The following is a 24433-nucleotide window of genomic DNA, read 5'->3' on the forward strand; positions in this document are numbered from 1 at the left end:
ATTGGAGGCAGTGGCTTGAGGCCGAATAAGATGGACATAAATCAGCTTTGTTCGAGGAGACAGACAGAAGTGTCCAGCACCTCTCAGTGCCTGGAGAGGCTAGAAACCAGGCAGCGGGGGACACCCGGGAGAGGAGGCAGCGGCAGCAGGCCCGGGGACAGCGGGCACTCATGATGACCCGAGGGCTCGCAGAGGTGGTGTGGGACTTCACCCCAGTGGCTCTCGGGTGGCCAGGCCCAATCTTGTTCGTTCGATACACAGCAATCCCATATGAAACCGGCGCAATGGGGACGGGGCCCTCCCTTTGAAGTATCGGCCACAGGCTCACTTTTTCTTTTAAACTGGGAAGTGTACTTCCGAATTCAAAATTTTCAACTTCTAAAAGTTTACTGTTCCTGCTCAAAATGCAGATGAGTAAGTAATGACGCCTGGGAGCTACAATGTCCACCGGCTCACCGGCACGTGCCCCTCCCCACCCCCGGGGATGGAATTTTCAGGGCCACGATCTTGTTACCTCTTCCGTGTTTCGATTTTTATGAATCACCTAAACATGTATGGTTTGTTTGTGCTACATATGAACTTTACTGATAAGATATTGGGGTATAGGGACTCTTCTCTTGGAAGGCGCGAGGGGCCTCCGCATCTCCGGGGTCTCTGCTTTCTGCTGCGTGAACATGGGGGCGGCGGTGGGATCCGTGGTGTGACCACACCATACTTTGTCCGGTGTCGTTTGCTGGGCCTTTGGGTTGGTTGTGGACTTTTTGTTATGATAGAAACCTGCTTCTGTTTTTTTTTTTTTTTTTTTTTTTTTTCCTTTCCTAGCTCCTGGTGTAAGTGTGCTAAGCCTACAGGTGGAATCACGGGCACACAGCTTATACGCATGGTCAGCTGGACAGGCAGACTGTTAGACCCTTTTCAAAGTGTTTCCCCTACTTACACTCCCTCCAGCCGTTGCTAGGAAATCCTGCCCATCCACGTTTTCACCAGCAGATGGCTTCTTAGGTTTGTCAACTGCCTCCGTGAGCTTTTGATGTGCAGCTCACTGATTACTAATATTTCTCCTTGTTTTTGTTGGCTTTCAGTATCTCCTCTTCCATGAAGGGCTTACTCAGGTGTTTTGCCAGTTTTCCTATTGGGTTGATTATTCTTTTCTTATTCATTCACAGAGTTCTTTATATATTCTTGAAACCAGTTTTGTATAAATACATCTTTTCCCGGTTTGTCGCTTATATTTCACTTTCTTCCTTAGGGCTGATGATTTTAAATTCATATTTATATAGTCAAATTTGTCCATTTTTTTCTTTGATAGAGCTTTTTTTCAATGTTTATTTATTTTTGACAGAGAGAGACAGAGCATGAGTGGGGGAGGGGCAGAGAGAGAGAGAGAAAGAGAGAGAGAGAGCGAGAGTGAGGGAGACACAGAATCCGAAGCAGGCTCCAGGCTCCGAGCTGTCAGCACAGAGCCCAATGCGGGGCTCGAACTCACAGACCGCGAGATCGTGACCTGAGTCAAAGTCAGACGCTCAACTGACTGAGCCACCCAGGTGCCCCTTTGATAGTGCTTTTTTGTGGCTTAAGAAAACTTTCCTAATCCCAAGGCCAAAAGATACCTATACTTTCCACATAAAATTTTATAGTTTTAGAAAAACATTTAAGTCCTTAATCTGGAAGGAATTCTTGTGTGTGGTGAAAAGCAGGGGACAATGTAATATCTTTCCAAATGCATAACCATTTTACTCCGGCTGTCAAGAAGACTGTCTCCGATGCTCTTTTAGAAGTTTATAGTTTTAGCTTTTACATTTATGTCTACAATTCATTTCACACATGTAAAAATGTATCATGTTTTTGGTGCTGTTACACACAATATTGTTCATTTTATTTTATTTTCCAAGTGTTCACTGCCAGAATATGAAACTATCAAGGTTCTGAAATGTCGTCCTGTGTCCTGTGACCCACTTGAATTTGCTTATTTGTCCTATAGCTTCTTTTGTAGAATTTCTTGGGATTTCCTATGTGCATGATCATGTCCCCTTCCTTTCCAGTAGATGTGACTTTAATTTCCTTTCCTTGGCTGTGGCACCGTCTGGGAACTCCTGGGCAATGCTGGAAGGAATTGGTGAGATGGACACAGTCGCCTTGTTACTGATTGCAGCCACAGGTCTCCCACCGTGAAGTCCTTTGTTAGAGGTTGGTGTTTCATGGATGCCCTCATCAGGTTCAAGATCTTCCCTTCCACTCTTAGCTTAGTAAGAGTCTTAAACAGTAGTTGAATATTTTGAAATGATTTTTCTGCTTCTATTGAAATGACTATATGGTTTTCTTCTTCCTATCCTAATATGGTGAATTACATTTTTCAAGTATTAAGCCAACCTGTGTTCTTGAGATAACTCCCACTTGGTCATGATATATCATACTTTTTATGTAACACTGGGTTTGATTTAGTAAGACTTTGTTAAGATATTTATGCTCATGTTGGTAAGGAATATTAGTCTCTGATTTCATTTTTTAAAATAACCTTTCTGTCTGCTTTTGCTATCAAGGCAATACTGGTCTCACAAAATGAATTGAGAAGTACTCTTTCTCCTGTATTTTCTAAAAAAGCTTGTGTAGGGTTAGTATTATTCTTTCCTTCAGTGTTTGTTAGAATTCATCTATGAAGCAATCCAGTCTTGCCATTTTCTTGCAGAAAGGTTTTTAATTATGAATTAAATTTCTTTAGTAGATACAGAGCTATTCGTATTTTTTATTTATTTTTCTGTCATTTCTAGTAATTTGTGTCTTTCAAGGTAGTCCCTTTTCTTTCCCTTGCCAGATACATTGGCCTACTGTTGTCCACAATATCTCTTTGTTGTCCTTTAAATGCTGGTAGGATCCTTAGTGATGACACTTCTTTAATTCTGATATTGCTAATTTTTCGTTTTTATTTCTTGATCAGTATAGCTAGAGGTTTGTCAATTTTATTAAGCCTTTCAATGAACCACCTTTCAGTTTCATTGGTTTTCTCTGCATAGGTTTTTTTATAATTACGTTTTCGATTGTTGAGATGTTAAAATGTAATTGTGTTATAATAATCTATATCCACTAAACATACTATGTTTCCTGCCATTTTCAGTGGTTTGCCTGCAGGTTAAAGACAACCTTATCAGCTACAAATACTGACATTTTAACTTCCTATTTAGTATTCTCATGACTTTAGTTTCTTTTTCTTTATTGCACTGGCTAATACATGAAATATAATTTTGATGAGGCTTAGTGACAGTGGGCATCCTTGTCCCCAGTTTTAAGAGGAATGTCTATTTAGGATAATGTTTACTTGGGGTTTGAGGAGAAGCATAGTAAAACTGCTTCAGAAGCTAATTTCCTTCCCCCTGTTGGCCGCTCCGTGTGTTTGAGTCAGATCAACAGAAGCACAGCTTTTCAATTCCAGATCCTACCTCTGTATGACAAGGGTCAGGACACCCATTGTTCCACAGCTCTCTCGATGTAACCTGTAGTCCTTCCTCTGTAAAGGTGTGAAGTCTTACAGCTTGGTTACACACAGTATGACCAGTCTGGCTGTGCCCAGCCTAAGCACACCTCTCTGTGGGACGATGCACACTTTGGGGTTATGTGGATTCTGCTCCTTCTCTCTTTTAAGCTTTTCCTCCAGCAAACCCTATATATTTTATACCACATGGCACTACGGGTGTGTGTGTGTGTGTGTGTGTGTGTGTGTGTCTTATTTTTATCTGGTAAGGAAGTACATTTTTATTCCTTATTTGGTAAGAATTTATTTCATGAATGGGTATAAATTTTGCCAAATGTTTATTATGCACTTATTCAGATACTTACATGCTTTTTCTCCTTCAGTTGGTTGATAGAGCAGGTTTTCCTAATATCGAACTATTCATGGCAACAACCCAGCTTGACAATGGTATGTATAGTCTTCATAGACCATCGAGTTTCTGCATCTATGTCCACATGTTTAACAGACTCACGGCTGACTTTTTCCCACTGTCCATATCTGGTGTTGGCAACAAGACTATACTGGCCTCATAGAATAGGTTGGCACATATGCTTTATATTCTACTCTCCAGAGAGCCTATATAATGATGCGATGATCTATTGGTTGGCAATTTGGTAGAATTTACCTATAACATTGTTTGGTCCTGGAGTTTCTTTGTGAGAAAATGCTTTAACTGCTGCTTCAATACCTTTAGACCTTTACAGAATTATGTAGGCTTTCTACATTTCCTTGAGTCCTTTTTGGTAAGTTATATTTTTCTATGAATATTATGTCCATTTCTGCTAAGGTTTTAAATTTATTTGTATAGACTAGTTGATAGCATTCTCATTATCTTTTTAATCTCTGTTATATCTGTGGCTATGTAATTTGTTTCATTTATAAGTATTTTTATTTGTGCTCTTTGTTTTTCTTGATCAGTTGATAGAAGTTTGTCCATTTTCATAGGCTTTTCAAAGAACTGATTTTGGTGTTCTCTGTACTTTTGACTTAACGTTTCGTTAATTATGGCTCTTGTGTTACCTTTTTCTTTCTACTTTGTATCATTTGTTGTCCTTTTCCTAACTTCTAAACTCAGACATTTAATTCATTAATTTTTGAACTTTTCTTATTGCGGATTTAAAGATGTAAATTTCTAGGGGTGCCTGGCTGGCTCAGTCAGTAGAGTGCGTACCTCTTGATCTTGGGGTTGTGGGTTTGAGCCCCCACACTGGGTGTAGAGATTACTTAAAAATAAAATCGTAAAAAAAATAAAGCTGTACATTTCCCACGAAGCACTGCTTTTGCTACATCACACAAGTTTCTATATAGAAAATGATTAATATTCACTTAAAATTTGTAACTGTCCATATTTCCTCTACCGATAAGTTAGTTCAAAGTATCTTTAAAAATATCTAAACATGGAGATTTAAAATTTATCTTCTTCTTCTTCTTAATAATGTAATATTTTCTGTGTGTTCAGGGAATGAATTAGTTCAAATTGTTAGCTGTATTATTCAGATCTTCTTTTTGCTTATTGTTTTTTTTGGCTTCTTAACCCGAACTAATTGAGGGAGGTGGTTCAAAATTTCCCAGTGTTAAGGTAAATCTGTCAGTTTCTTCAGTTTCTTCGTGCAGTCTGTTAATGTTTGCTTTATATGTATCGAGACTATTGCATTAGACGCTGGAATATTTAGAACGATCTTCTTGGTGAGTTGAACGAATTATTGGAGGAGACCCTCTCATTCTTAATGATGCTTTCCGTCTTACAGTCTATTGTGGCTGATAGTAGTGTAGCTAAACCAGCTTTATTTCTCTATGTGTATTTACGTGATATTTTTTCCATACTTTTACTTTTTTGTTCTTCTGATTTAGGAGTGTCTCATCTATGAAAGTATAGCTTGTTTCGTTTTGTTCTGTAAAAGATCTGGCAATCTCTTACATGGCAAATTTAGCTCATTCATATTGACTTGTATTTTTTCTATCATGATCTTAACTGTCACTTTTTTCTGCTTTTTTTTCTATCTCCTTTTAGATAGTGACAGACTTTACTATAGTATGTGATAATTCTCCCTTCTCATATTGCTTACAGAATATTCTAGGTTTATCTTACTTTTTGAATAACTATCCCCCCCACCCCCCAATACTCTTTTTTGGTCAGCCTCTGAAGCTGTTTTTGTAAGAGGATATTTTTTATTATGCCCTCACATTTGAATAATTTGACTAGATAAAAATTTTTAGGTCTTAAGTTTATTTATGTCAATATTTATCTTGTGGTATTTGCTGAGCTTCTTGGATTTGTGGGTCGACATACTTCTTCATTTTTAGAAAATACTCAGTCATTCTCTCTTCAAATGTTTCTTTTGCCTCTTCTGCCCTCTCTTTCCGGGACTCCAATTATGTGCTTGTTTGCTCGATATTTCCAAATCAGAGATTTCTTATGCTCTGTTGTTTTTTTTTTAAATTCATTTATGGGGGGCACCATTTATTGGTGGCTCAGTCAGTTAAGCGTCTGACTTCGGCTCAGGTCATGATCGTGGCGTTCATGAGTTCGAGCCCCGCGTCGGGCTCTGTGCTGACAGCTGGAGCCTGGAGCTGCCTCAGAATCCGTGTCTCCCTCTCTCTGCCCCTCCCCTGCTCGCGCTCTTGTCTCTCTCAAAAATAAATAAGCATTAAAAAATGCTGAAAATTCATTTATAAGTAATTCGTAGTTCGTTTTTTCTTCTGATCTTTAGTTTTAATCATTTTGTTGACTTGTCCTTGAGGTCCATGATTTTCTCCCGTTGTATCCATCCTATGGGTAAGCGTACCCAATCAGTCTTCACTTTCGATGTTGCCCTTTTAATTTTGTTACTTTAAGAAGTTTTCTTTATTCTGCTCAAATGTGCTGTTCTCTCACTCTTTTGCTTCTCTTGAACGTATTTATAATGGCTTTTTTAAAGTCCTTGTCTGCTAATGCAGACGTGTGGGTCATCCGCAGGCCTGTTTCTTCTTGAGGTGATACGTCATAATCTCTTGCTTCTTACACATACTGTGTACAAGACCAGACAGCCCGAAGCAGAAAACACCTACCCCATACCAAGCATGGGCTTGCTCCACTCTGCACTGGGCAGCTAGGCTGAGGAGCTGATCTCTGATATCGTCAGGAAGTGAGCTGGGCTGGGCCTGGTGCACTGTGCTCGTTAGTGCCAGTTCTCGATTGGCTTTAGATGCTTGAGGGTTGGAACAGGCCTCTCCCTCCAGCTAGACTGGAGACCTCAGCCTTGGGAGAGTGTGAAATCTCTCTTTGCTTTCCAGACCGTCTCCTGGCTTCCCATGCACTTAGTAATAAGTGCCGTGGGGGAGAATTGGCGGGTGCCGAGCACTTGCCCTGCATCTGCGACCCCTGATGCCAGCCCATCATGCTTGCTCACGTAGTCATTATCTTAAGGACTTTTTCTGTTTGTCTCTGATAATCTTAAATTTGGCTGTAATGCGCTAATGTTCCTCTTTTCTCCTGTTTGATGTTCCAGGCCCGTCAGGCCGTGGGGCTCACCTGTCATTCTGGAAACTGAGCTCCACAGCTGGTCAAACGTTTCCTTGTGTTTTTATTTTTCTCTCATCTTGGACTCCCGTTGCCTCCGTGCTGGCACATCTGCTTCCACCCTCCACAGAGCCTGCATTTTCTCTCTGATCTGCACATGCCTCCCTGCTTCTCTGGGGGAAAATTCCTCAAATGGACCTATCAACTCATTAAAACTTCACCTGTATCTATTTGTAAATTGTGACTGTTGTTTCAACTATTAGGGTTCTTCAGTCTTCTTTTTTCCACTTTCTTTTGTTAAAAATGATTTATCGACCCTGTTTTTTTACGACCAGTGCCACGTTCTCTTCTGTCTATCTGCCGTGCCTATTTCTATGCTCGTCCACCTTCTTTCTTTTGCTCCTAAATATTTGTTGTCTGGACTTTATTGCTATTATTGTTGGAGAGGGGTGTTCTCCCAGACAGTAACCACCAGCCCCGTGCGCTTGGAAGGATAGGAGGAAAGTATAGACACGTGGGGCTAGGCAGCCCCATCCATCGTCCAGAATTCTTCACCTGTGTGGGGTCGCACGGCATGGGCTTTGCAGGGTGCTGGGAGAGAGCGGCACTGTGTGCCGCTCCCCCCCCCCGCCCCCGCCCCATCTCTGGGTGCTGTCATGGTCCCTGAGCTACTTTGTTTGAAACTCCTTGCTTTGTGAAGATGTGTTAACATCACACAGATTTTCTGATGGACAGAGTTAGGGATGCAGTGGAATACACATGCAGTTGTGAAAGTGACCCCATGCCTGCAGGGGCGTCGGGTAGACGGGGGCCGCCCCAGGCCGTGCACCTGGCGCACTCTGGGAGCCTGGAGGTGACGCTGTCTGGAGCGGACCTCCTCCAACAGCTGTGGGTGTCCTGGGGGCCTTGTTCAAAGGAGGGTCTGCTTCCAGGGGGGAGGCCAGGGCCAGAGGCAGGAGATAGGCCCTGAATCCCCAGTCTGCCCCTTGAGAACCCTGCCCTGGGGCCACCTCCTGGTCTGAGCTGCTTCATCTGCACAGTAGGCATATGAGTTGGACACCTCGCTCTGAGGACAGGGAGGCCCTTAGCGAACAGTCATCACCGCCTCCACCAGGGTCGTGACCTGACTTTGCAGGGAGGAAGGGGAGGACCGGGGTCAGAACTGTGGCTCCTGTGCTCCTCTGGGTGGCCCCGACGAGGGGGTTGTGGACCTCACCGGTTGTGCCCACCCACCCGCCCACCCTGCCCCGGAGGGCCCGCGGGTCACCGTGGCACTGTGGAGGTTCGCTCCAGACGCCCTGTGGCTGGCAGACTCGGACGTGGTTGGGGGAGCTCAGGCTGTAGCCGTGGTCACACTTGTACAGGGCCACCGAGCCCAGCCGAGTGCCGTTAAAACGCAGCGTGGCATGCTTCACCTCCGCTGGGGGGCCGCAGTCCACCTCTGTAAGGACACAGCGGCCCTGTCCTGCACTGAGATTCGTCTGCCGGAGGCCTCTCCGCCTGCCCTGGCCTCTGCCCCACCGGGCCTCAGGGCCTGGGACCCTTCTCCCCTCCCCTCTGCCCTCTGCCCCGCCACTCTGCCCTCTGCCCCGCTGGGCCACAGGGCCTAGGACCCTTCTCCCTGCACAGCCCTTCCAGGTGGAAGCGCCTTGACTCCCAGGGCTGGCTGCCCGTCGGATTTTCCTTCTTCCCCCTCCCCTCCTCTGCTCTTTCGGGATTAGGAAGAGATCCCGTCCCTCCACCCCAACCCCCAGCCCTCTCACCCGCCTGGCACCGGCGTCCCATGTACCCTGCTCGGCAGCGGCAGGAGAAATCTGTGCCTAGGTCCTCACAGGTACCCCCATTCGAGCAGGGGCTCCGGAAGCAGGGGGACGGGGCTGCAAGGGCACAAGGGGTCACCGTCACTGGGACCTCCCCGACGGCCTCTGGGCTCCACGGGAGCTCTGCCTCCCACTCCTCCAGAGCGGGGCCACCCCTGCCCACTGGGAGGACATGCTGCCCCAGGTGCCCTGGCCCGCTGGCCTCTACCCGCCTTACCTATCTCGCAGTGCCGCCCGGAGAAGCCTGGGGGACAGTCGCACTTGTATTTGCCGATGTAGTGAAAGCAGGTGCCGCCATTGTGACAGGGGCCCGAGGCACATGAGTCTGGCTTCCCTGGAGACAAAGGGGCCCCATCAGAGTCAGGTGTCGGGTGTCCCGCACCCACCGCCCAGTGCCCCTCCCCTGACCCTCCCACACCCCAGAGCTGGTGGGCCTTGGGCCCCCCCCCGGCCCTTCCAGGCTGACGCCAGCTGCCAGGAGCGCACCGATCTCGCAGTGCCTCCCGGTGAAGCGGTAGGGGCAGCTGCAGTGGTACTCGCTGCCGGCCTCCTTGCACGTGCCCCCGTTCCGGCAGGGCCCCGAGCTGCACAGGCGTGGCCGGGCTGCGTGGGGTGGGCGAGAGAGAGAGACACACACACACACACAGAAGTGGGTGAACAGGGGCCAGCCTCCAGCCCTGCGGCACCCGTGATGCCCTGCTCCCCTCTTCTTGGCCCGCGGGCCCCAGGGGGCCCTCTGCCCACCCTTCCTCTCTTTCTGCCCAGGCTCTGGGGCCCACTGGGCCCTTCCTGGTGGAGATGTGGCCCCACAGTGCAGCAGACGCTGCAGCCCTGCTTCCTGCACGGCAGGCAAGTGACAGCCAGCAAGGAGCCCGGTCGCAGCTGATACGACACTGGGATCCACAGCAGTCCACTTTTTTTTTCTTTCTTTCTTTTTTCAATTTAAATTTTAGTTAGTTAAGATACAGTGCGATATTGGTTTCATGAGGAGAATTCGGTGATTCATCCCTTCGTACCACATCCAGGACTCATCCCAAGTGGTCTCCTAATGCCCATCAGCCATCTAGCCCCCCCCCCCCCCTCCTCCATAACCCTCAGTCTGTTCTCTGTCGTTAAGAGTCTCCTGTGGTTGACTCTTAAATACAGAGAACAGACTGAGGGTGGATGGGGGGGTGGGGGAGAGGGGAGATGGGTGATGGGCATCGAGGGGGGCACTTGTTGGGATGAGCACTGGGTGTCGTATGTAAGCGATGAGCCACGGGAATCTACCCCCAAAACCAAGAGCACGCTTTACACGCTGTATGCTGGCCAATTTGACAATAAATTATATTGCAAAAAAAAGGGTCTCTTGCGGTTTATTTCCCTCTTTTCTCTTCCCCCCACTTCCCCTGTGTTCATCTGTTTCTAAAATTCCACATAGGAGTGAAAGCATATGATATTTGTCTTTCTCTGATTGACTTATTTCACTTAGCATAATACCATCTAGATCCATCCACATTGTTGCAGAGGGCAAGATTTCATTCTTTGTGATGGCTGGGTAATGTTCTATTGTGTATGTGTATATATATCACATGTTCTTCATCCGTTTGTCAATGGACATTTGCATTCTTTCTATAGTTCGGCTATCGGCTATTGTTGGTAATGCTGCTATAAAACATTGGGGTGCATGCACCCCTTCGAATTCGTATCCGTGTATCCTTTGGGTGAGTACCTAATAGTGTAATTGCTAGGTTGTAGGGTAGTTCTAGTTTTAGTTTTTTGAGGAACCTCCACATTGTTTTCCAGAGTGGCTGCACCAGTTTGCATTCCCACCAGCAGCGCAAGAGGGTTTCCCTTTCACTGCATCCTCACCGACACCTGTTGTTTCTTGTGTTGTTAATTTTAGCCATTCTTATAGGTGTGAGGTGGTATCTCATTGTGGTTTTGATTTGTATTTCCCTGACGATGAGTGATGTTGAGCATCTTTTCACGTGTCTGTTGGCCATCCGGATGTCTTCTTTGGGAAAGTGTCTGTTCATGTCTTCTGCCCATTTCTTAACTGGGTTGTTTTTTGGGTGTTGAGTTTGAAGTTCTTTATAGATTTTGGATATTAACCCTTTATCAGATATGTCATTTGTAAATATATTCCCCCATTCCATAGGCTGCCTTTTAGTTTTGTTGACTATTTCCTTTGCTGTGCAGAAGCTTTTTATCTTGACCAGGTTCCAACAGTTCATGTTTCCTTTTATTTCCCTTGCCTCTGGTGATGTGCCTAGCAAGAAGTTGCTCTGGCCAAGGTCAAAGAGGCTGCTGCCTGTGTTCTCCTCTAGGATTTTGATGGTTTTCTGTCTCACATTTAGGTCTTTCATCCACTTTGAATTTATTTTTGTGTATGGTGTAAAAAAGTGGTCCAGTTTCATTCTTCTGTGTGTCACTGTCCAGTTTTCCCAACACCGTTTGTTGAAGATACTGCCTTTTTCCCATTGGATATTCTTTCCTGCTTTGTCGAAGATGAGTTGACCATACAGTTGTGGATCCATACTCTGTTCCATTGATCTATGTGTCTGTTTTTATGCCAGTACCATACTGTCTTGATGACTACAGCTTTGTAATACACCAATTATAATGCCTCTAGTTTTGTTTTTCTTTTTCAGAATTGCTTTGCCTATTCGGCTCTTTTGGTTCCATGCAAATTTTAGGATTGTTTGTTCTAGCTCTGCAAAAAATGCTGAGGGTATTTTGACAGGGATTGCATTAAATGTGTAGATTGCTTTGGGTAGTATAGACATTTTAACAATGTTCGTTCTTCTAATCCATAAGCATGGAATACTTTCCCATTTCTTTGTGTCTTCTTCAATTCCTTTCATAAGTGTCCTATAGTTTTTAGGGTATGGATCCTTTACCTTCTCGGTTAGGTTTACTCCTATGTGTCTAATTGGTTTTGGTGCAATTATAAATAGGATCAATTTCATGATTTCTTTTTCTGCTGCTTTGCTACTTGGTGTATAGAAACGCAACCAATCTCTGTCTGTCGATTTTATATCCTGCAACTTTGCTGAATTCATGTATTAGTTCTAGCAATTTTTTGATAGTCTTTCGAGTTTTCTACGTAGAGTATCATGTCATCTGCAAAATAGTGAAAGTTTGATTTCTTCCTTGCTGATTTGGATGCCTTTTGTTTCTTTCTGTTGTCTGATTGCTGAGGCGAAGCTTTCCAGTACAATGTTAAATAGTACTGGTGAGACTGGACAACCCTGTCTTGTTCCTGGCGGTAGGGGAAAGGCTCTCAGTTGTTCCCCACCGAGGATGATATTATCTGTGGGTCTTTTGTATGTGGCCTTTATGGTGTTTGAGGTATATTCCTTCTCTCCCTACTTTGTTGAGAGTTTTTATCAAGAATGGAGGCTATGTTTTGTCAGATGCTTTTTCTGCATCTATTGACAGGATCATATGGTTCTTATCCTTTCTTTTATTAACGTGGTGTATCATGTTGCACCAACATGATATTTGTAGATATTGCACCAATGCTGCAGCCCAGGAATAAATCCCATTTGATCATGGTGAATAATTCTTTTAATGTACTGTTAAATTCAGTTTGCCAGTATCTTGTTGAGAATTTTTGCATCCATGGTCATCAGAAATATTGGCCTATGATTCTCCTTTTTAGTGGAGTCTTTGGTTTTGGAATCAAGGTAATACTGGCTTCAGGGAATGAGTTTGGAGGCTTTCCTCCCATTTGTATTTTTTGGAACAGTTTGTGAAGAGTAGGTATTAATTCTTCTTTAAGTGTCTGTTAGTGGGACGGCTGGGTGGGTCAGTTGGTTAAGTATCCGACTTCGGCTCAGGTCATGATCTTGTGGTTTGTGGGTTTGAGCCCATGTCTGGCTCTGTGCTGACAGCTCAGAGCCTGGAGCCTGCTTCAGATTCTGTGTCTCCTTCTCCCTCTCAAAAATAAATACACATTAAAATAATTTAAATGTCTAGGAAAATTCCCTGGGAAGCCCTCTAGCCCAGGACTTTTGTTTGTTTGGAGATTTTTTGTTTGTTTGTTTGGAGATTTTTGATTATAGATTCAATTTCTTTGCTGGTTATGGGCCTGTTCAAATATTCCATTTCTTCTTGTTTGAGTTTTAGTAGTTGTGAGTTTCTAGGAATTTGCCCATTTCTCCCAGATTGCCCAGTTTGTTGGCATATAATTTTTCATAGTATTCTCTTACAATTGTTTGTATTTCTGTGGTGTCGGTTGTAATCTCTCCCCTTTCATTCATGATTTTATCTATTTGGGTCCAGTCTGGACAGGGGTTTATTAACTTTGTTTATTCTTTCAGAGAACCAGCTCTTGGTTTCATTGATCTGTTCTACTGTTTTGTTTGTTTCTATATTGTTTACTTCTGCTCTAATCTTTATTATTTCCCTTCTTCTGCTGGTTGTGGGCTTTATTTGCTCCTCCTTTTCTAGTTCCTCTAGGTGTAAGTTTTGCTTGTGTATTTGGAACCTTTCTCACTTCTTGAGATAGGCCTGAATCACAGCAGTCCATTTTGGTTTTTGTTTTCTGTGCCTGTTCTGGCACGGACGCATGTTCTCTGGGTCCCAACAGCTTCCCAGGGCCCCGAGGGGCTCACATGCCCATGCCTGTGCTTGAGGCGTCCACGATTTACAGATGTGAATCGAATGGCACGTCGGTCCCTCCACCCTGAGGAATGGCACCTTCACAGGCCCTGGGAGGAGTTAGAGCCTCAGCGTCCTTTACTTTTTTGGGAAAAGTGTGCAGCAGGAGGGGGGCCTGCCCGCCGCACTCAGCCCTTCTCTCCCCACCACCCCACACCTTGCACGGCCTCACAGGCTGCATGCCCAGATTCCAGCCACCCCACCCCTGAGAGCAGCCACCCCGCGTCCCCACTTTGGGGAGCCTTTGTCAAAGGCACAGGACCTCAACTGCACGTGCAGAGGGCTGAGCCCGGGGGCTTCTCTTTGGAAATTCCCTCCTCCTCCTACAGGGGTGGCCAAAGCTGTGGGGGTTCCCTGGGTCAGAGTGGCAAGGACCTGCCCTCGGGGCCCCCTTGAGAGCGGAAGAGACTTCCAGGTAAAGCCACCGAAGCCTCTGTTTGGACAGTTGAGGGCAGCAGGAGGCCTAGAGGGCTGTGTGTGGCCCAAGCACTGAGCACCGGGACAGAGGCCCTGGGCCGGCCCGGCTCTGACCGAGGGGTGCCGCTGTACAGTCCTGAGCTTGGCTTCTGCCTGCACGGAAAGGACAGTCCAGGTTGGGCACGGGCGAGGACAGCGATGCCTGCCACGTTCTTTTTTGTTTGTTTATTGTGAGGGAGAGAGAGAGGGAGAGAGAGAACGAGCAGGGGAGAGGGCCAGAGAGGATCCCAAGCAGGCTCCGTGCCGCCAGCACAGAGCCCAACATGGGGCTTGAACTCATGAACCGTGAGATCATGGCCTGAGCCGAAATCAAGAGTCCCACACTCAACCGACTGAGCCACCCAGGTGCCCCACCCACCACGTTCTTATACAACTCTTATGTGTTCTTGTGCGCTCTTAAGTGGCTAAATGTTGACATTTCCCAAGTTCAGTTAGATTTAATAAAGTCCTAATTAAATTAAAAAAACTCAAGGATTCTAAAATCCGTTAAAAAAAATGCCGAGCAGGAAATGAAGCCTATTCCGAGGAAAACGAAGGTAGTGGCCAGGAGGCCACGGAGTAGAACTACTAACCAAATAAGCAACACTTGGGTGGGGAGATGGTGTTGGCATGAAACACTGAGCGTGAGTGACCAAGATGATTCAGGGTGAGCAGGGCCTCTGCCTTGTCCTGTCCTCCGGCCCCTCCCCTGCCCTCCTATCCCCTGCCCTCCCGCCCCTCCCCTTTCCTCCTCACCCTGCCCTTCCACCCCTCCCCTGCCCTCCTATCCCTGCCCTCCCCACCTTTCTCGCAGTGCCGGCCATGGAACCCTCGGGGGCACTCGCAAGTGTAGGAGTCCTCATGGGCGTCACAGGAGCCTCCGTTGAAGCAGGGGTCCGAGTCACAGGGTGATGGCAGTGCTGGGGGGACAGAGAGTGGTCACCCTGACTTCCCAGCTGGAACCGAGGCCACTTAAAATACACAATTTGTGGGATTGTGGGGTGGGGCTCTTAAGTCTTTACACCAGGCTCTAAGGCCCTTCCCTGGAAATTTCTTTTATTCTCAAATTTTCCAGAATTCATCCTACCTCTTGTATGAGCTAGGACGAGTTGTGGTACGTAGATGTTTCTATACGAGCACCACCATCGTCATCACGTGTAATTATACGTTACGTACGTAAGCCGTTACTTCTCTGCATACCAACACATACACAGGAGTAAGTATTCAATCACACATCCTGAATTAGGCTCGCGTGAAGGATTTTCACAGCCGAGCCAGGGGCTCAGGGAAGAGCTCGCAAGCATCTAGACACGACTTTCCAGCTGTGAACTTCTGGCGGTGCAGGGGGTGGACGCCTGGCCCAGACTACAGAAGGTGACACGGTAGGGGGTGGCGTCACACACAGGGCCTCTGGTGGCCTGTAGGGAAGCCCCGGCCTCCGCTTGCTGTGCCCCCACTCCTCCTCCTAACACCGCCCCCGCCCCGTGCCCCGCCCCCAGCTCACAGTGGCTGACGTTGTGGTCAGTGTGGCAGACGCAGAGGTAGCTCCCCCCGTACTCCATGCAGTAGCCCCCGTCCGGGCACTGCGTGTTCATGTTGCAGGGCGTGGCTGTGACTTCTGCAGGGAAGGAAGAGGCCCGTGTGTTTCCCTGGGGACTTGGAGTCCTTGGGAAGGAGCAGGTGGCCAGCCCCACTCCCTGGGGTGGGAGCGGGGGATCACGGGACCCCTAGTTAAGGGTCTGGGTCTATGCTTTGGGCCCAGACCCAAGCTACCACCTATCCTCCGGTTTGGGGGATTTTTAGGGGCAAGGCGGAAAGGGTGCCCCCGCCACAGCCGTGGGCACTTACCAAATTCACAGAGGAGCCCAAAGAACCCTGGCGGACACTGGCAGAGGGTGGTGTTGGCCTCTAGGCATCTGCCACCATTGCGGCACCCACAGTGCTCAGGGGTTCCTGCCGTAGACAAAGGGAGGGAAGAGCCTCCGATGTGGGAGTGCTGGAAGGCAGAGGCCTCCCCTGCGCCTGCCTCCCTCCTGCGCCTGAGCCTCCCCTGCACCTGACAACACCTGTGCACCTGACTCTCTCCTAAGCCTGACCCTCCCCTGCGTCTGACTCCCTCCTGCTCTTGACCCTCCCCCCTCCCCTGCACCTCACCCTCCCCTGAGCCTGACCCTCTCCTGCACCTGACTCCCTCCTGCGCCTGACACACCTGGGCAACTGACTCTCTCCTAAGCCTGACCCACCCCTGCACTCGACTCCCCCTGCTCCTGACCCTCCCCTGCGCCTGACCCTCCCCTGCGCCTGACCTGCTCCTGCACCTGACTCCCTCCTGCGCCTGAACCTCCCCTGCGCCTGACAACACCTGTGCACCTGACTCTCTCCTAAGCCTGACCCTCCCCTGCGCCTGACTCCCTCCTGCTCTTGACCCTCCCCCCTCCCCTGCACCTCACCCTCCCCTGAGCCTGACCCTCTCCTGCACCTGACTCCCTCCTGCGCCTGACCCTCCCCTGTGCCTGACACACCTGGGCAACTGACTCTCTCCTAAGCCTGACCCACCCCTGCACTTGACTCCCCCTGCTCCTGACCCTCCCCTGCGCCTGACGCCCTCCTACGCCTGACCCTCCCCTGTTCCCATGAGTGCTGCTGTGTACACACACACACACACACACACACACTCTTTCTCTCTCTCTCCCTCTCTCTCTTTTCCCTCCCCCACCCCCTCGTGGGTGTTTGCATGCACACTTACCTGACTCCCTGCATACACTACCACAGGAGGACCTTGCCCTGAACCACAGCCCCGGCAGCCCCAGCCCAGACTCACTCTCCCTGCAGTCGAGGCCAGTGAAGCCCTGGGGGCATTCGCACACGTAGCCCTCCTCTGCATCCACACAGGTGCCCCCGTTCTGGCAAGGGGCTGAGAGGCAGGGGTCGGGCACTGGGTGGCTTCCTGCAAGAAAGACAGAGGTCACCAGAGGCCACACGGAGAGCACGGGGCGGGGTGGGGTGGGGTGGGGAGTGAGGCCAAGGGCCTCCTTGCTCGGGCCCCACAGTGCTCAGGTCTCAGTGCAAGTGGGATTTGAGTCTGAGGCTCACTTTCTGGAAGCTGCTTTCTAGCTGCCTGTCACCGTCTGAGCCCCCTCTGTGGGGAGCAGAAGGGGAAGCAAGAGTAAGCGCCCCATGGAGTGCACAGCTAAGGCCAGAGGCTTTAAACAAATGTTTCTAATCACACATTTCTGTTAGTAACATGGTTGGGATTTTCCACATACAGTTTTTGTTGATTTCTAGTTTAACTACTGTAATCAGAGAACGCAGTCCTTTCCAACTGACTGAACTTTATTTTTTTTTAATTTTTATTTAAATTTTAGTTGACAAGCAGTGCAATCTTTGTTTCAGGAGTAGAACCTAGTGATTCATCCCTTGCATACAACACCCAGTGCTTATTACAAGCCCTCCTTAGTACCCATCTGCCATCTAGCCCACTCCCCACCCATCTCCTTCCATCAGCCCTCAGTTTGTTCTCTATCGTTAAGAGTCTGTTGTGGTTTGTTTCCCTCTCTTCTCTTCCCCCCCTCTTCCTGTACATTCATCTGTTTTGTTTCTTAAATTCCAGATGAGTGAAATCACTTGGTATTTGTCTTTCTCTGGTTGACTTATTTCACTTAGCACAATACACTCTATCTCCATCCATGTCTTTGCAAATGGCAAAATTTCCTTCTTTTTGATGGCTGAGTAATATTCCATTGTCTATCTTCTTTACCTAGTCGTATCTTCTTTACCTAGTCATCAGTCGATGGACATTTGGGCTCTCTCCATAGCTTGGGTATTGTTGATAGTGCTGCTATAAACATTGGGGTACATGTGCCCCTTCCAGTCAGCATTTTTGTATCCTTTGGGCAAATACCTAGTAGTGCATTTGCTGGATTATGGGGTGAGATTTATTTTGTGTCCTACGGGATGGTCTGTCATAGTGAGTGCTCCGTGAGCACTTGGAAAGGATGCGAGGGTTTGTAAATGTCACTTAGGTCAGGTGGTCCGACGGTGCTTTTCACATCTTTGAGGTCCATACTGATTTCTGTGAATCACTGAGAGTGCGTATTGGAGCCACCCCGGTAGTCCTGGATCTAGTTCTCCTTGCTTTCGCTTCCTTTGTCCTGATACGTGTTCAGTGTTCACGGGTGCAAGTACATTACAGATGCTCTGCCTTTTTGATGGGTTGACACCTTTGGCATAAAAGAGCCATCCGTCTCCGGCAGTATTCCTTACTCTAGAGCTTAATCTGTTTGATATGAAGAGAGCCACTCCAGCTTCTCTCGATCAGTGTTTGCCAACCTGTTCCTTTTCATTGTTTAGATGTTTGATTTCTTCATGTGGCTCAGAATTTATCTTTTAAGTAATATATGGTACAATTGGCTTTTTGCTCGATGTAGACTTTTTTTTTAATTTTTTTTTTTTTTCAACGTTTTTGATTTATTTTTGGGACAGAGAGAGACAGAGCATGAACGGGGGAGGGGCAGAGAGAGAGGGAGACACAGAATCGGAAACAGGCTCCAGGCTCTGAGCCATCAGCCCAGAGCCTGATGCGGGGCTCGAACTCACGGACTGCGAGATCGTGACCTGGCTGAAGTCGGACGCTTAACCGACTGCGCCACCCAGGCGCCCCAAGACTTTTAACACATGTACAGATCTGTGTTGCCCCCACCACAATGAGGACACTGAGCACTCCGTCATCTCAAGTACTTCCTTGTTCTGTCTTTTCAGGGTCACAGACTCCCTCCCTTCCTGAGCCCCTGCTACTGATCTGTTCATCACCACAGTTTTGTCTAAGAATGAGAGAAGTGGAAGATTACGTATGAACAGTATGTGATCTTTTGAGACTGGCATCTTTCACTCAGCATCAGGCCTCCAAGATCTGTCTCAGTTGTATGATCAGCAATCATGTATTCCATGAACGGGGAAGGACATTTGGATTCCTAGGTTTTTGTGATTATAAATAGACACGCTATGAACGTTTGTGTATTTTGTGTGAACATAGTTGTTATTTCTTTAGGGTTAATAGCTAGGAATGGGATTGCTGGGTCATACTATAAGTGCACGTTTAACTTTATGAAACACTGCGAGGCTGTTTCCACAGTGGCTAAACCATTTGGCATCACCACCCAACATACGCAGGAGTTCCTATAGTTCTGTGTCCTCACCAGTCAGCACTTTTTCTCGTAGCCATTCTGATAGCTTTGTGGTGGTACCTCATCGTGGCTTTAATTTGCAATTCACCAATGGCTAATGATAATGACAGATCACCACGTTTGTTCATGTGCTTCTTTGCCTTCTGGGAATCCTTTATGGTTAAATGTCTTGTTCAGGTCTTTTGCCCATTTTGTGATTGGTTGGCTGTTTGGTCACAGTTGAGCATGGAGAGTTCTTTATGTGTTCCAGACACCACTCCTTTGTCAGACAGGACTTCTCGAAGCATGCAGCTTGTCTCCTCATTCTCTGGACCGTGTCTTTCACAGAGAAGTGTGTTTCATTCTGATGAAGACCACTGTTTCTGTCTTTCTCTGCTGGAATATGCTTTTGCTGTCTTACCTAAGAACCTTCATCTAACCCTAGGTCACAGAGATTTTCGTCCTATGTTTTCTTCTAGGAATATAATGGTTTCAGGTTTTCCATTCAGGTCTATGATTCATTCTGACCTAATCTTGTATAAGGTGTGAGGTTGAAGCTGAAGTTCATTTTTTTGCACAAGAATGTCTAATTGTTCCGATACCGTGTGTTGAAAAGATAATCCTTTCTCCACTGAATTGCTTTCATACCTTTTAAAAAACTTGGCCATATATGTGTGGGTCTTCTGGATCCTGTCTTCCATTCCAGGGATGTATGTGTCAATCCCTTTGCCAATACCACAGGGTCTTAATCACTGTAGCTTTATAGTTAAGTCTTAACACTAGGTAGTGTGATTCTTCAACATTTATTCTTTTCCAAAATTGTTTTGGCTGTCTTAATTCCTTTGTCTTTTCATATAAATTTTAGGACCAGCTTATGCATAGCTACAAAACTCTTCTGAGACTTTGGTTGGAATCATATTAAATCTATAGATCACCTTGGGGAGGACTGACATATTTACTATGTTGAGTCTCCCAGTCCATGAACATGGGATGTCCCTCCATTTCCTTAGATCTTCAGTTTCTCTCACCAGAATTTTGTGGTGTTCAGCATACAAGTCCTGTACGTGTTTTGTCAGATTTATGCCTAAGTCTTTCAATTTGGGAGAAGCTATTATAAATGGTATTGTTTTTAACATTTTTGATCGGATTGCCCAACTTAAGGAGCTCTGGAATTCAGAAGTGATTATGGGGTTGCTGAACCCAGATCCCCCTCTCTGCAATCTCCCTATAGTTCCCAGTGCTCTGGGGCGACCCCTGAGTCCTCTGGCAAGAAATCTGGGGCTTTTATTGACCCCATTCTGCTACTTCCATCCTGTGAGTGCGCTCTCAAGTCTGGGCCAAGTGGTGGGTGGACAGAGAAAAAGAAAAGCAATGGAAGTTGCCCATCCTTGTGGAGTCATAGGACCTCCAGGTGGAGAGGAAGTTTCCTCCTGTCAGTTTGGACCCCTGAGGGCCCCCCCGCCCCACCCATTGCTGCTATTGTTGGCCCTGCTTCTCGTGCCCGACTAGTGGCTACTCCTGGAGCTCTTTCTGTCCATCTGATGCTCATTTGTGGCCCGGGAGATGCTTTGAGTCCAGGCAGGGGAGGCACCAGAGGAAAAAAATGGTAAATTCACCACTGGTTCTGTGGTGCTTCGAAGCTTGGTCCTCTTCCCCGGTCCGCCTGCTACTATTTATTTTTCCGAGTCCTCAGAGAGCTACTCCACGCATTCTGTCCAGGATTTATGGCTGCATCCAGTGGGAGAAACAGGGCACAGCACGCTTACTCCATCTTACCCAAAACCAGAAACCCACTCCACTACTTTCAAATTATCTGTGTCTTTATATTTATAGTAGGTTTCTTGTAGACAGTATCTAGTCGGGTCTTGCTTTTCAATGCAGTTTTACAACATCTGCTTTTTAAGTGGTGTGTGTACCCGTGTCACATGTTAACAGAACTAGCAGTGTGATCAAACCTGCCATCGTGCTGGTGGTTGTGACTCGTTCCATGTATTTCTTACTCCTTTTTTTCTTCTTTTCCTGCCTTCTGGATTGAGTATTTTTAGGATTCCGTTTTATTTCCACCACTGTTTTATTTATTTATTTTTTTAAAGTTTATTTATTTTGAGGGGGGAGAGGCAGAGAGAGAGGGAGAGAGAGAGAATCCCAAGCAGGGTCTGCACAGGCAGAAATGTTAAAGGAAATTGCTTAGATTAAAGAAAAACGGTACCAGATGAACATCCGGATCTACACAAATGAATGAAGGGCTCTGGAAACGCTAACTATGTGGGTAAATGTACAAGCATACCTCATTTTACTGGGCTTCACTGATCCTGTGTTCTTTGCAAATCGAAGGTTTGTAGCAACCCTGCACCAAGCAGGTCCCTGGGGCCATTTTTCTAATCGCATTTGTTCACTTTATGTCTCTGTGCCACATTTTGGTAAGTTTGCAGTATTTCAAAATTTTAAACTGTGATTATATTTGCTATGGTGATCTGTGATCAGTGCTTATAACTCACTAAAAGCTCAGATGATGGTTACCATTTTTTAGCAAAGTAGGTTTTTTAAAAAATATTTTTAATGTTTATTTATTTTTGAGAGAGAGAGACAGAGCGTGAGCAGGGGAGAGACAGAGAGAGAGGGAGACACAGAATCCGAAGCAGGCTCCGGGCTCTGAGCTGTCAGCACAGAGCCCGACGTGGGGCTCGAACCCACAAACTGCGAGATCATGACCTGAGCCAAAGTCAGATGCTTAACCGACTGAACCCCCCAGGCACCCCTAGCAAAGTAGTTTTTAATCAAGGTGTGTATATTTTCTTAGATGTGATGCTATTACACACTTAACAGACTGCAGTGTAGTGTTAACATAACTTTTATAGGCACTGGGAAACCAGAAAATTCATTTGACTCCTTTTATTGCCCTATCCATGTTATTATAGTGGTCTGGAACTGAACCCACAGTATCTCCAAGGTATAATTGTAAAATACTTCTCTTCTTTTTAATCTCTTTAAAGATAATTTTAACACAAAAAAATAAAAGTATGTTTTGGGCTTTGTAGCATTTGTAGAAATAAATGTATGACCTTAATAGCTTAAAGCAGAGTGTGCAAGCTTTTCCTGTGAAGCACCAGCTACTAGAATTTTTGGCTTTAAGAGCCATGTGACCACAGATATTCAACTCGCCAGTGTAATGCAAAAGCAGCCAGCCATAGACATACATGAATGAATGGGCATGGCTGTGTTCCAATAAAACTTTATTTTTTAAAATGGGTGTCAGGCGGGGTGCCTACGTGGCTCGGTCGCTTAAACATCTGACTCTTGGTTTCGGCTCGGGTCATGATCTTGCGGTTCATGAGTTTGAGCCCTGTGTCGGGCTCCATGCTGACCCCGCAGAGCCCGCTTGGGATTCTTTCTCTTCCCCCGGACCTCTCTCCCCTTCTCTGCCCCTCCCCACCTCTTTCAAAATAAATAAATAAACTTAAAAAAAAAAAAACAAACCCATTTCTTATAGATCAGATACGCCGGTGCTGAATTCTCTGTTTTTGCTGTCTGACAGGTCTTTACTTCGTGTTTGAGAGACAGTTTTTCTGTGTATACACTGCGAGGGGGACCGCCCGCTGTCTTGAGGCTGGCACTGCTTCTGATGAGAAGTCTTTACCATTCTTGTTTCTCTTTGTCCTGTGTCTGGTCTTTGTCCTCTGGCTGCATTTCAGATTTTCTCTGTTACTTGTTTTCAGCAATTTGATTATGATGTGCTTTGTGTGATTTTCTTCCCGCTTTTCTTGGATACGTGGGTTTTAATTTTCATCCAACTTAGAAAATACGTGGCTATTATTTCCTCAATCTTTTTCTGTGCCCCTGCAGCCCCTCCATCTTTCTGGGCCCCACGTGTGTAGACCCTAAACTGCCTGGTGTGTGTCACACGGGTCCCTGAAGACTTGGCCTTGGTCGCAGTCTCTCTCCTTCCTGTGCTGCCTGTTGGGTCGTTTCTTCCAGTGCACGGATCTTTCCTTCTGCAGTGTCTAACCTGTGGTTAATAGGTCCAGTGTGTTTTTAATACAGAGATTTTACGTTTTGTATCTCTAGAAGTTCCTTGTATCTTCTTCTCACTGTGTCTTTTCCCCTCCACAGCCTTGAGCACACAGAGCATGTTCACATGAGATGATTAAACGTGCACATCTGCTAATTTCAGCGTCTCTGCCGTCTGCTCCTGTTCATCTATTTTCCTTCTGGCTGTGGGTCATAATATTCTTTTTTTTTTTCTAATTTACTTAATTAACAATTGTTTAAATGTTTATTTTTGAGAGAGAAAGACAAAGCACGAGCAGGGGAGGGACAGAAAGAGAGAGGGGAATGCAGAATCCGAAGCAGGCTCCAGGCTCCGAACTGTCAGCACAGAGCCCGACGTGGGGCTCAAACTCACGAACCGAGAGATCCTGACCTGAGCCGAAGTCAGAGGCTCAACCGACTGAGCCTGTGGGTCATATGTTCTTGATGCTCAGTATGCCTGGTAGTTTTTGGCTGGGCATTTTGGGGTCCTGGATTCTGTTACATTCCTTTAAGGAGTATAGGATTTGATTCTGGCATGTGGTTAAACTACTTGTGATTGGTTTGAGCCTTTCAGACTTTCTTTCAGTGTTTGTTAGGACAGGTCAGATTAGCCTTTACTCTAGCATCTATGTATCCACACCAGCAAGATGATCCCCACCGACGACCCTCCTCAGTGTTGGCCCCGGCTGTAAAGAGCTCTCTGCACCCTGGCTGTAGAGAAGCGGGTTATTCTGAGCCTTGTAGAGTTCCGAAGATTGTCTGACTCACACTTCTGGGGGCTCCTTCCCGGCCTGTGGACCTCACCCCACCTGGACTGTGCTGAGCAGAGTCGGGGTCCCCTCTGCTCATCCTCAGAGCTGCTTGTCACATCTCCTCCAACCTCCTGCTTAGTAGCCCCGTCCCTTTTGGAATTCTCCCCACAAACTGCAACCACCGAACTCGAGTCCCAGTCTCCGAGACCCCGAGACTCCGGGGAACTGCTGGAGCCTGGATCCCTTGCTGCAAGGGGCCGGGGGGGCTTCCCGCAGGCAGACTCGGGGCAGTTGTGGGGTGTACTGCCCTGCAGTCCCTCCTCGCAGGGGAACAGTCCCAGGACGTCTGTTGTCCAGAGGCCAAAGATAGTTGTTTCGTGTATCTTGTCCGGTTTTCCAGTCGTTGACGGCGAGGGAAATTCCCTTGGCCAGAAGCAGAAGAGTGGATACTGTTTTTTAAAATTACCTCCACCTTTTGGTCACCTTCCTGTTGAATCTGACTAGGATGTCAAGGCTGGCATCTTGCAACGTGACTGATGAGCGTACATTCGGGATGGAGGTGT

At 46.9% G+C, this 24433-nt stretch overlaps 1 protein-coding gene across 7 annotated transcripts in view; it reads right to left on the reverse strand.

Moving 5' to 3' along the window:
- The window catches only part of SNED1 (sushi, nidogen and EGF like domains 1), an 87709-nt gene that overhangs the window by 27732 nt on the left and 35544 nt on the right, over window positions 1–24433 (reverse strand). For 6 of the 7 annotated variants that reach the window (XM_060624380.3, XM_078450633.2, XM_060624379.3 and 3 more), the window contains 8 exons: window positions 16749–16874; window positions 15776–15880; window positions 15432–15545; window positions 14731–14847; window positions 9311–9427; window positions 9042–9158; window positions 8768–8881; window positions 8272–8445 (listed from right to left, as the gene is read on the reverse strand). In XM_060624380.3, the coding sequence (XP_060480363.2) occupies window positions 8272–8445; window positions 8768–8881; window positions 9042–9158; window positions 9311–9427; window positions 14731–14847; window positions 15432–15545; window positions 15776–15880; window positions 16749–16874 (984 nt within the window). The remainder of the gene's footprint in view (window positions 1–8271; window positions 8446–8767; window positions 8882–9041; window positions 9159–9310; window positions 9428–14730; window positions 14848–15431; window positions 15546–15775; window positions 15881–16748; window positions 16875–24433) is intronic. The other variant, XM_078450632.2, reaches the window with a different exon arrangement.

Source organism: Panthera onca, chromosome C1 (assembly GCF_046562875.1).
Source record: "Panthera onca isolate mPanOnc1 chromosome C1, mPanOnc1 haplotype 2, whole genome shotgun sequence".
NCBI classification, from domain to species: Eukaryota; Metazoa; Chordata; class Mammalia; order Carnivora; family Felidae; genus Panthera; species Panthera onca.